This window comes from Saccopteryx leptura, chromosome 1, assembly GCF_036850995.1.
Source record: "Saccopteryx leptura isolate mSacLep1 chromosome 1, mSacLep1_pri_phased_curated, whole genome shotgun sequence".
NCBI classification, from domain to species: Eukaryota; Metazoa; Chordata; class Mammalia; order Chiroptera; family Emballonuridae; genus Saccopteryx; species Saccopteryx leptura.
Window position 1 is genome coordinate 384842198 of NC_089503.1, and position 12692 is coordinate 384854889.

General features: G+C 54.9%; 1 protein-coding gene across 6 annotated transcripts in view; it reads right to left on the minus strand.

Moving 5' to 3' along the window:
* The window catches only part of ANKS1A (ankyrin repeat and sterile alpha motif domain containing 1A), a 188685-nt gene that overhangs the window by 91507 nt on the left and 84486 nt on the right, over nucleotides 1-12692 (minus strand). For 4 of the 6 annotated variants that reach the window (XM_066359607.1, XM_066359606.1, XM_066359604.1 and 1 more), the window contains exons 4-9: nucleotides 12557-12619; nucleotides 4721-5017; nucleotides 3896-3971; nucleotides 3511-3612; nucleotides 3302-3403; nucleotides 1448-1644 (exon numbers count right to left, since the gene is read on the minus strand). In XM_066359607.1, coding sequence (XP_066215704.1) covers nucleotides 1448-1644; nucleotides 3302-3403; nucleotides 3511-3612; nucleotides 3896-3971; nucleotides 4721-5017; nucleotides 12557-12619 — 837 coding nt within the window. The remainder of the gene's footprint in view (nucleotides 1-1447; nucleotides 1645-3301; nucleotides 3404-3510; nucleotides 3613-3895; nucleotides 3972-4720; nucleotides 5018-12556; nucleotides 12620-12692) is intronic. The other 2 variants (XM_066359608.1, XM_066359605.1) reach the window with 1 other exon arrangement.

Here is a 12692-nt window from a genome sequence, read left to right on the forward strand (position 1 = left end):
CACACACACACCCCGCTCTGTCTGCAGAGCGACGGCGTTCCCGGTGCTCAGCACAGGCGCTTGCCTTCACTGTTCACAAGTTTTACCACGGCCCTTGATCTCGCCCTCCCTGCTGGGCGACCACAACACTGGCCGGCCTTTCCGAAGTCTGTACTGAAGTGAGGGGTCTGTACTGGGGCAGGGCAAGGAGCCTCACACAGAAGAACACCAGGAACCAGCAGGCCCCTCCCGGGGCACACCTCAAACACCCCAGGATCACCTCGCAGCCAGAAGATCACGAACATGCCCTAAGCCAGATTCAGCCCAGAGGGAGACGCCGGCAGGAGGAAGTGAGTGCGCGTGAAACTAGGCCTCAAGGCGGGACGGCCCCGGGGCCCGTCGGAGCAGTGGTCAGTGTGGGAAAAGCCTCACATTACTGTCCTGGAAATGCAGGGAGGAGGCTCAGTGGGCCCACTGAATCAGGCTTAGGCCTCCGCCCAACCCGCGACCCCCGTAAAAGCCCAGGACGAATGGGGGGGGGCAGGCTAGAGAACAACGTACGAGGGCAGAACAGAACCCGGTACCGGACACAGGAGCAGCGAGACAGAAAGGTGGCCCCTGAGAAGGAAAAATTAAGGGCTGTCCTCGTGTTACCATTTCAGTGGCGGGACAGTTTGTAACTGAGGAAAACAAATGTCACACACTAGTAGTTACATGTGGTGTCTGATTCAACCTAGCCACCACCTGCTGAATGCAGACACCCATCCAGCCCAAAGGGCGACTCTCTGAGCGCGGGGGGAGGTGAGCACGCACCCAGGGTGCACAGGAACTTATCTCAGCGAGTTCTGTCCGTCGGAACCGCTCTCCAGGGAGAAAGCAGGCTACATAGACAGCAGGGGCCCCACACACTGCAGCAGCCGCATTAAGGCCAAACAGAAATAAAAAGAGGCAAACAGGGCCCTGGCCGGTTGGCTCAATGGTAGAGCGTCAGCCTGGTGTGTGGATGTCCCAGGTTTGATTCCCGACCAGGGCACACAGGAGAAGCGTCCATCTGCTTCTCCACCCTTAACCCTCTCCTTTCTGTCTCTCTCTTCCCCTCCTGCAGCCAAGGCTCCACTGGAGCAAAATTGACCCGGGCACTGAGGATGGCTCCATGGCCTCCGCCTCAGGAGCTAGAATGGCTCCTGTTGCAGGGGAACAACGCCCCAGATGGGCAGAGCATCGCCCCCTGGTGGGCATGCCGAGTGGATCCTGGTTGGGCGCATGTGAGAGTCTTGTTTGCCTCCCTGCTTCTTACTTCAGAAAGAAAAGAGGCAAATAAGGTTTACTGAAATCAGAAAAAACAAAATTCGACCTCAACATGACCTGTGCAGTTTAAGCACGGTAACAGAGACGGACACATGGCATGGCCCGGACAGCGAGGGGCCATGCCCCTACCCCCACTCTGCCGAGGGCCCAGGCCACGTACCGGCCTCACTCCGGCAGCTTCCACGCCCGTGGCCTCAGCCTCCCTGCTCACGCAGTCCCGGTCGGAGGAGCGCCCGCTGGCCACGCTGTCCAGCGAGTGGCAGGAGACGGCGTTGTACAGCGCCTCGTAGGGGCCCTCCTCCTCAGTGCTCGTGTCAAAGTCGATGATCAGCTCGGTCACGGCTTTCTCCACGTCACCTGAGGGGGAGTTCGGAGGACAGGGGAGTCACTGAGAGAACACGGTCTCGGGTCTCAACCTTGGGATGCCCGGGGCCCGTTCAGTAACACGCCCGGCCAGCAGCCACCCTGGGCGAGGACGAGTGACCTCTGTGCGCGATGGATACGGGCCCGGGGCTCCTGCCGCCCTTCACGCCCTGAGACGTGAATGGGTGTTTCTCTTATTCAGCATAGAAACTGTTCAGTGATGAGGAGCGCCTCCCAAGCCCTTCATAAACCCCAAATACCTCAATACCATAACATAAACGCAAACCATAAAATGCAGCAGTGTAACTAAACTGAGTAACCCTGTAAATTCTTCATGAGAGCCTCTGTGTGCTCAAAGCTGGGGACGGCAGCGCAGAGCAGCTGACAGACCCACTCGGGGGACAGCTCCGAACCTCAGGGGACCTGGGTCCAATCTGTGAGCGCCCGTCACAGACGGGGGGTCTCTGGGTCGCTTGCAGAGAGTCAAAACTGTAATTAAAATCCTTGAGAGCTGCGCGCTTAGGGAACTATTAATCCTGTCCCTAGCAGATCATGAGGTCAGGGAAAGCGTGTGGCGGGGAGGAGGGGCCAGGACTCCACAGTGAAGACGGGAGCATCCTCTGGCCGAAGTGTCCCTGCACCCCTCTGAGAAGTCCCCTGCCCTGGGCAGTGTGGCTTTGCTCTGCTCCTGTGGCCTCTCCCCTGGGGTCGGCGTCTGGCGTCTGTCTGTACTCTGTCTTTCTCCCTCACCGGACCTAAGGGCCGAAAGGCGGTTCCACAAATCTGAAAGTTCAGGTGGACCCTGGCAGTGATGGACGCTGGACCGCCTATGCCTCCGTTACTTGGCCACTTATACTGGCCCCAAGATACAGCACCAGAATCTGTGTGTACACCTCCACCAACCACATGGCACTCGTTAAATATTTATTGTGCTCCAGAGCCAACTGGGCTCGAGACACCAGAGCGTGTGTTAGACAAAGGAGGTTTCGCTGAGATTGGAGTCATCTTGGGATGATGCTCCCCACTGCTCATCCCAGGCCCCAGAGAGCCGCCTGTGAAAGCCGAGTATAAAGTGGGAAAGAAAAGGCCTGCTGTCGAAGGCCTAGGCCCTGTCCAACAGAGCTTCGCACAGCACTTGGGGAAAATGAGTGAATCTGAACGTAAACTTCTGTGCTCCTTACCCCCTGCAATTGTTATTTAAGTCAAGATTTTCTCCCTGCCAGTTGCCTCAATGGTAGAGCGTCAGCCCTGCATGTGGATGGCAACTCCCGGCCAGGGCACACAGGAGAAGCGCCCATCTGCTTCACCCACCACTTCTCACTTCTCTCTCTCTCTCTCTTCTTCTTCTCCTCTACTGCAGCCATTACTTGATTGGAATGAGTTGGCCCCAGGGCACTGAGGATGGCTCCTTGGCCTCTGTCTCAGGCGCTAAAAGTAGCTCAATTGCCAAGCAATGAGCAAAGGCACCCGAGGGCAGAGCATCACCCCCTAGTGGGCTTGCCAGGTGGATCCCAGTCGGGGCATATGCAGGAATCTGTCTCTGCCTCCCCTCCTCTCACTAAAAGGAAATAAAAACATTTCCCATTCTGCCGCGGAAGAGTGTCCAGCTCCTCCCGCTGAGCACCCCCGCCCTTCAGAAGAGCCATCTTACCCTGGGACTTCTGGGGTATGGAGTCTGCACTGGAGGTGAACGATGGCTGGGGTGTGGGAGGTTTCTCCATCTCTTTCGCACTTCTCTTCCCAGTCATGTGGTCTACAGGGAAAGAAAGGAAAAAAAAGAGAGAGAGAGAGCTGCACCAAATGCCAACGCGGTGGTCCGGCCAGCGTGCCCCTGGCGCCGACCCGGAGGCAGACCGATACCTTCAATCAGTGCTGCTATCTGCTGGCTCTTCTGAGAAGGCAGCTCCCTCACAGTGTCCAGGGCAGTCAGTCCACGGCTGTCTTTTATGTTGACATCAATTCCTAGAAAGGCATGTAGGTAGACCGGCGGGGTGAACGTTGGCAAGTCGGCCTCAAAGAGGGTCACACCCCAGGACACCTAGCGCCCCCAGCAGCATGCCCACGTTTCATCCAAAGCCACTTAACCCAGCGACTCGCGAACAGTTTGCACACTTGCAGTCCATCAGTGGAGACATACACACACCGGGCTCAAAGGCAGCCAGCAGCCCCCCCCCCACCCGCCAGGGAGGCTGGGGCGGGGAACAGCCCCACCCGCATGCCAGAGACGGCGCTGCCGACCTCTCACCTGCGGCCAGCAGGATTTGCACCACATCGGTCTTGCCAAACAAAGCGGCCTCATGCAAAGCGCTGCCCTTCTCCGTCTGGAAAGCAAACGAGAGCGCAGAGCGGGGTGTCGTCAGAACAGGGACCCGGGTTTGGCGTGGCCACACATGGCGGATGGGACGGGATGGAGACAGAGAGCCGGGAAAATGGAATGAGCCACACGAAGTCCTCTGTCATTATCTTCCCTGTTTTTCTTGTCCGGACTCCAAAACCACAGCCGTGGCCTGGACACCGAAGGTGTTTGGTGTGCCACCAGCGGGCCACACACAGCTCATTGCACGGCAGCCCGAGAGCCGCCTGTGGGTGCGACTCCTCAGAGCGCCACCTTCCCAGGCAGAAGGACAAGTGAGAAGAAAAGTGTGAGGGGAAAAACCACCTTCGCCCCCAGTGCGGTTCGGCCAACGCCAGGCCTCAGGGCCGGCCACTCATCTGAGTGGGCAGAGCCACGCCTCCCACGGGCAAAACTGTGGGTGGCACTTTGGAGGGGCTACATGGAGGCACGAGGACACAGGCACGGGAAGATAACGAAACCTGTCTAAGTTTGAGAGCTCGTCCATAATCAGCTTTTCGGGGTGTAATGACTGTATCACCCTTGAGAAGAAACCAACCGTAACGGACTCACTCGGGGCGCTGACGTGTCCCTAAAGCTTCACGGTAACATGAGCCAACCCCACGGACGGCAGCCCCCCGACACGTGCCGCCAGCCTGCTGGGGGAGGGGCAGCCCGCACGCAAGCCTCCCGGACACGACCGCGTCCCCCGCGCCCCGAGGCCGGCGGCCCCGCTACCTGGTAGTTGCTGTCCATGCCGGCGGCCAGGAGCACCTGGACCACGGCGCGGTGGCCGTTGCGGGCTGCCAGGTGCAGCGGCGTGTGCTTCCTGGCGTTGCAGCTCAGCAGGTTGGGGTGCGCGTTGAGCAGCATCTTCACCACCTCCAGGCGCCCGTAGAGCGCGGCCAGGTCCAGCGGCGTCTCGAACTTGTTGTTGCGCATCGTGGGGTCCGTCAGCTCCTCCAGGAGGACCTTCACCACCTCCGAGTGGCCGTACTGGGCCGCGCAGTGCAGGGCCGTCTCGTTGTCGTTGTTCTGAGGGGTGGACAAGCGGGCCGCGTCAGGGGGGCGGCCGGCGGCCAGTCCGTCGGGACAATCAGGCATAAAACCATTGAAATTTAAGTCAGAAAAATAGCAGCGACACGGGGAGACTAAGAGGAGCCGTCAGAATGCGACACACTCCCCGGGAACGCCCCACGGCTCCGACCGGCCTGTCGGCCCGGCTTACAGGACAGGAAGGGCCACCACCGCCCCTGCCGGGAAGGAGGAGACTCCCGGCCGCCCTGGGCAGAAGCCCCGGCATGGGTCAACGCCAATAATATCACTGCTGTTGGTTCATTTTAAACTTCAGCTGGTTTACAATTTAGTGGTCAGCCCTGTGGCTCCGGATCTGGACCTGCTGGCCACCCACTGCCTCGCACACGAGCGCTTCTGAGAGGGTTGTCTCCGCTTGGCTTCTCGCATGCAAATCAATCAGCGGCACCGTGAGGAAGAGACACAGCCCCGAAATCACTCTCCGGGTGCCAGCCAACAGCCGTTCCCAGGGCAGGGAGGCACAGGAGGGCAGGGCAGGGCAGGGGGACCCCGCCAGCCCTGGGGGCATCTCTGGGGGGGTTGGGGGGAATGGGCCGGCCCTGCGCACGGGGAAGCGCTTCCCATGTGAGAAAGAATCCATCAGACCCTGCGTGAACATTCTGCGTGAAAGGTGCAAAATATTCAACATGGTAACACTGCCGTCAATCCAAACTGACCACCCCGTGGCTCTGCGACGTCCATTTGCCTTTGAATTCAATAAAATATACCGGGGAAGTTTGTGCTTTTCATCCATCAGAAGCAAATGATGCACTAGCCCAACTATGCGCCTTGCTTTCCTGCTCCTGACGATGTATCATTAGAGCAGGAAGAAGGGACTTCCACCCTCTTCCCTTTCTTTAGAAGCACTAAGGAAAACGACTCTCCGACGAGAGTCTGAGGTTCCTGAATTCACCCAGGAGGCTTCTTTAGGGAAGCGAAGCTTATGAGGGGGTTTGTCCTCCGGGTCAATATTATGCACCTTTCAGTGGTCAGCAGGTAAAAATTAAATGTCTCCACAACTACTTTAGTTCAATGAGTGGTGTCAAAAGTAACAGATCAGAAGTCACCCGCACACGCATGCAACTCCGCCTGCTTCCGACCTGACGTTTGACCGCATCATTTTCTCCAGCTGCACCGAGTGCACCAGAAAGACCCAGAGCTGCTGGGAGCGAGGCCCCACAGGCCGAGTGACAGCAAAGGAAACGTGAGACATGAAGTAAGGACAGAGAGGGCGGCAGCAGGGGCCACACGCAGGACAAACGCACACGGATACACAGAGGACGGGCGTGGCACAGGAGAGCGGGGGCACGCAGCCTGTCCGGGCCACAGACACCAGTGAGCGGAGGCCTCCCAGGGGCAACTCCGTGTCAGCCTACGACCTGGAGGGAAGGGGGCACGCTGGGCAGAAAGCAACTCCTGGGGTTCCCCGTGCCAAACCAGCCGTTCAGGACAGCCACCTGGAACGCCCGGTTCCTACGAAGCTATGGCCTGAGTCCCCTGAGCACACTCACACCTGTCACTTCCATTTCTCACGACGAGAAGACAGCGACATCAGCAAAAGCTCACAGCGGCTTTCTGCAGAGCGGTCAGTCCTGGGGCCAAGCGGCCGCCCAAAAGAGTTTAAGAGGATTATCGGGGTTTTACATCTCAAGATTAGCAGCAAGGGCCAAGAAAGTCAGCTTCTTATTAAACCCCAATCCAGAAATCCTTGTTTACTCTGGAGAGGTTACTGTTGTCTCTTTTCCATCCAAGTCGTCCCCCAACAACTAGAATAATCCATCCTTGACTTTGTAAAAGGTAGGCCACTAGGGCCTGGGCCGCTATAGACCTCTAAACTACCCAGCAGGGAAAACAGTCTATATTTTATTTTACTTTTACTTTACTGTTTTATTTTATTTGCCAGAACTAAGGCCGCTGCCACCAAGTTTCCTTGCTAAAAAGGCAAGATCTTCATTAATACCAGGGAACTGTCCTACCTACGTTAAAAATGGCCTGACACCTCTCTGTAGAACAATATCTCACAGTCACAGTGTAGGAAGCATCCTACCTGTGTTTCTGTCCTGTTAGACATGGTCTGGTAACTACGGCAACCTTGCGTTTATGTCTGTGGTGAGCACATCCCTCGAACACAGGATGTTGCAGTGAGCGCTCACTGCCATTTTCCCCTTGATTCGGGCCAACAGCAGGGCAGGGAGTGACTGAGGGTTCATTCCTGGGCCCACAAGGATGGGAGGAATTCCAAGGAGCGCACAGACTTCTGGCCACCTGGACCGCTTCTCTTCCGTACCTTCCAAATTGCAGCGCAGGTAGGTGCTCCCGACACCTCAAGAGTCCCAGAATCACACCACTCTGAATCTGGACCAAGGCAGGGGGCTGAGATGAAACACCCCAATTTCCCCCAAAGTCCCTGCACAGACTTCCCATTCCTGTCCCTCGCGAGACCACTTTCATCTTTCCTTGCTATGGTCAGTGCTTCTCAAACAAAAAAGATCCTTCTCATCCTTTAGATCTGGAGACCCCACTCAATGTGTAAATCCATTATAATTATGTGTACACACACACATCCACACACACACTACAATCAGCAGAAAACCATACAGAAACATGGCCACGGCCTTTTTCTTCTTGGAACTATTCAAAACCATCAGCTCACAGTGCTGAGATTATAGCCCAAACGGCTCCAGTCCACTGTTGACAGATACCTAAGTCAGGGACACCTGGCTACAGCTCTCTGTAGCAACAATGGGATAGGCTCGAGAAATACACCAAAATTGGAACAGAAGGACAAACCAGGTCCCCTGAGATTTAGAAGACAGGAAAACCACGCAAACTGGGTCTAGCATGTGGAAGGAGTTAGACTCACTCTGCAAGGCTCCGGAAGGCAGAGCTACGACCAACAGATGGAAGGGTTAGGAAGACAGATGTCAACCAAACTAAGAAACCAACATTCGGTGGAATCCTGAAAGAGGCTGCCAAGTAGTAATTCTGTTTGTTACTAGGAGTAACAAACAAACGAATAAAATAAGAGGCAGATGGCCCACCTTCGAGGTGAGAAGATGCCTGTTTTGGGTGGAAAGCTGGCTCAGCTCAGTGGTTCTCAAGCTGGTTCTGTTTTGGAATTACACACAAACTTAAAAGTAACTAATACCAAGTCCCACCCCAGACTTGCCAGGGTAGTTAGTACCCCAGAGGGTAAAGCCCAGGACAACTATTATTAAAAAGCTTACTGGCCCTGGCTGGTGGCTCAGTGGATAGAGCATAGGCCCAGCATATGGATGTCCCAGGTTCAATCCCCAGTTAGGGCACATAGGAGAAGTGACCATCGGCTTCTCTCCTCTTCCCTCCCCCCTTTCTCTCCCTCTTCTCCTCCCACAGCCAGTGGCTTGATTGGTTTGAGTGTGGCCCCGGGCACTGAGGATAGCTCGGTGGGTCACTACCTAGCTTGTCAGCCTCAGGTGTTAAAAATAGCTTAGTACTCAAGCATCAGTCCCAGATGGGGGTTGCTGGGCAGATCCCAGTCAGGGCGCATGTGGAAGTATGTCTCACTAACCCCCCTCCTCTCACTAAAAAAAAGAAAGTTTACCAACCTAACCGGCACCAAGTCAACCAAGTAATCTCAAGAATGAGAAAAACTGACATTGTGTGCCTGCTCATGAGATTCGCTAAAAAGGAAGGACATACCGCCCCCGGTGGCAGCCCTGCCAAACATGTATAACCTGCTTCAGGGAAACTTAAACTGAGGGACAGTCAACAAAACGGGCCTGTACTCTTCAAACACATCGATGTCACGAAAGACTGTGCAAGGCTGAGGAACCGCTCCTGGTCACGTGCGCTCCTGGGCTCGGTCCTGGGTCAGAAAAAAAACCTGCTCTAAAGGACAAGGAGACAATTAGTAATATTTGAACACAGAGTCAATACTGAATAACAGTATTGCAGCAGTGTGGAACTTTTTGAATTTGTCACCTGTACCGTGGTTACACAAGTGAGTGTTTTTGTTCGTAGCAGATACATGCTGAAGTATTTGAGGATAAAGGTCCTGATGTCCATGAGGGAATTTCAAACAGTTCATCATCAACCACAATAACAGTAACATATATGGGGAGAGGGGAGGGTGCGTGCTCTTGGGATAAAGTGTTAACTACTGGTTAATCTGGGGGAAGAGTCTAGTGCACAGTTCAAGGCAATATTCTTGTTACTTGTCAAGTTGAAAACTTTTTCACAGTAACAGGTTGTATAAAAGTTTGCTAGGTGATTCTGATGCAACCAGACAAGCGTGTGGAGACAACTGGTCCAGATAACTTCCAAGTCTCCACAAGTTCTAACATTAAATTATTTTTAAGTACATAGAAAAATAGATCTATCCTAAAACTAATTTGACTGTTGCTCATCTTATAATATTCAGACTAAGTTAAGATCATTGTAAAGGGAAAAGCAGCCTGACAGGTGGTGGTGCAGTGGACAGCCTCGATGTAGGGCGCCGAGGCCACAGGCTTGAACCCCGAGGTCGCCAGCCGAGCGCGGGCTCGTTCGCTTGAGCGTGGGGTTGCCGGCTTCAGTGTGGGATCACAGACATGACCCCACAGTGGATGGTTTAAACCCAAAGGTCGCTGGCTTGAGCAAGGGACCACTGGCTCAGCTGGAGTCCCCCCATCCCCTCAGTCAAGGCACGTATGAGAAGCAATTAATGAACTAAAGTGTTGCAATTATGAGCTGATGCTTCTCATCTCTCTCCCTTCCTCTCTCTCTCTCTCTCTCTCTCACTAAAAAATAAGTAAATAATAAAAACAAAAGGGAAAAACAATTTCAACAGCCCCATCTTAGCTAAGGCTGGCTGACATTTGGACTGGTCCTTGCTGACCTGTGACAAAGGCGAGGCTCCGTACAACAAGCAGGAAGACGAAGGCTCACGAAAACCACCCCTGCTCCCCAGACAGCACCTGAGACGTCTTCATCTCCACAGGTGCCTGACACGACTCGGCAGCTAAACAACTCCTAGACACAAGCCGGGCGACGGAAACCCACAGCAACTCCTAGACACAAGCGGGTCGACGGAAACCCACGGCAACTCCTAGACACAAGCGGGGCCACAGAAACCCACAGCAACTCCTAGACACAAGCGGGGCGACGGAAACCCACAGCAACTCCTAGACACAAGCGGGGCCACGGAAACCCACGGCAACTCCTAGACACAAGCGGGGCCACAGAAACCCACGGCAACTCCTAGACACAAGCGGGGCGATGGAAACCCACGGAAACTCCTAGGCACAAGCGGGGCCACGGAAACCCACGGCAACTCCTAGGCACAAGCGGGGCCACGGAAACCCACGGCAACTCCTAGACACAAGCGGGGCCACGGAAACCCACGGCAACTCCTAGGCACAAGCAGGGCCACGGAAACCCACGGCAACTCCTAGACACAAGCGGGGCCACAGAAACCCACGGCAACTCCTAGACACAAGCGGGGCGACGGAAACCCACAGCAACTCCTAGACACAAGCGGGGCCACGGAAACCCACGGCAACTCCTAGACACAAGCGGGGCCACAGAAACCCACGGCAACTCCTAGACACAAGCGGGGCGATGGAAACCCACGGCAACTCCTAGACACAAGCGGGGCCACAGAAACCCACCACGGGCGTCAGGGCAAAGCCCAGGATGGTCAGAGTCCACTCGGCCCAAGAAAAGCATGTCTTCTTAGCACACCCCAAACAGCTTCCTCCCTTGATGCCCTGGGGGGCGGCGGGGGGCCCGGGGGGAGGGAACAAAGGGCAGTATTTCTATCTAGAAAAGTGCGTTCTTATTCCACTGAGACTACTTTCTCGCACGTGTGCAAAACTGAGGCAGAGGAAAACGTGCTTTCAGGAACCAAAGTGTTACCCTTTATCGGGGTCCTGGAAGCTACGTAAACTAACCACGGAGTGGGAAAACCATCACTTCAGGGGCCTCCCCCAAACACAACCTTAACCAGACCAATGGAGAAATGTGTCATTAAGCTTCACCCACTAGTAATAAACAACAAATGACAAAGCGGAGTTTCAGAAACACCACCTGTATGCCTTCTAAAATCAGGATCTCAAATATCACTAGTTAGCAGATACTTTTACTTTCTATATACTTGACTGAAACAACCCAGCCAAGTAGACTGGTGCACCCCATCTTACACAAGGGGAAACTGAGGCTCGGAGAAAGTAAGGAACCTGTTCAAGTCAACAAGAAGAGGTAGCACGGGAGTCAAACTGGGGTCTGACTTGGAAGACGGTGACCTGCGAGACCTCCCACTCGGCCAGGCCGCTTTCCAATGAAGAATAAAGGAGAAATCGAAGACGGAGCCTGCTCCTATTTTGAAGATCAGAAGGCAGAATCTAAAGAGCGGGCTGAAACCAAAGCTAAGGCGCCACCATCCCAGACCAAACCGCGTCGGCACGGTCAACAGCTGAGGAAGCTCTTCCCGAGGGGGCTGCCCGGCGCGGGAGGCTTGACTCCCTAAGTCGGCATTTCCCAAAGGAAACCAGGATTAGCTTTAGCTACAGAAGTGCCGCGTCTCCCTCCCCGGAGAGCCCTGTGCAGAGGGGGTGAGAGGCAGCTCACGCCAGCAATGTGGCGACTCCACCAAGCACTGAAACGACTGCCTAAAAGCAAACCTCCTCCGAATGAAAACTCAGGTCGGAAACAGCAGGTGAGGGCGCTGAGGAAAGAGGCGAACACCGCCACCCACCCACCCCCAGACCCCGTCGCGGGGCAGGGGAGGCCGCAGGCTGTCACGGGCCAGCAGTCGGTACCAGTCCTGGGTTCCCAGGGACGGACACCGGGCCCGGGCCCTGCAATGTCATGTCCCGATTCAGAGCCCTCCGATGGCCAGGGGGGACAAGCGGAAAGAGAAGCTAAGGGCTGGGAGAAGGCACTGAGGCTTCTGAGTCCCAGGCAGAAACGCACAAGCTCAGGGAATGGGGGGGGGGGGACAAGGACGGGCTCTGAGGTCCCCGTGGCCCCTTCCCCACACCTCCCTCTCCTAGACCACTGGAAACCAGCCCCCGTTCCAATGGAAACGCAGAAAGCATTTGTTTTTAATCCAGGAAGTAAAACTTGATCATTGTTTCTGTGCTTCTTATACAGTAAGCTAATTCGTTGGACATCTTTTAATTGCATTTTTTTAAATTTAAATGATTTTAGAAATCACAATGCTAAGTTATGCATATAATAATATAACAGGGTCCCATCTCTTCCCCCATTTCCGCCACTTCCGAGCTTCTCAGACACCCCAGGAAAAAGCACCCAAGCTCTCCAGATTTAGCGTGTTATTTAAAAAGCGAAACCCAAAGCCACCGAAGCTGCCATCCCCGTTCCCGTTCCCGTTCCCAGAGGAGCCAGAGGCAGGCGGGCGGAAGCAGACACCAGCCAGGGTGGCGAGGAGGAGCCCGAGAGTGGAAGCGGAGAGGGCCAGAGAGGCAGAGCGCAGCTCGGACAAACGATGCAGAGAAACCCTGACAGCAACGTACACACCTTGGCATTGATATAAGGGTCAAAGGGGCCGTACTTTTTGAGTTCTCTGATCTCAAGAGCATTCTACAAAAAGGAGAGGAAAAGAAAATGTGAGGATGAAATGGGTGAAATATATCAAAGCAATTGCATAGCCCAG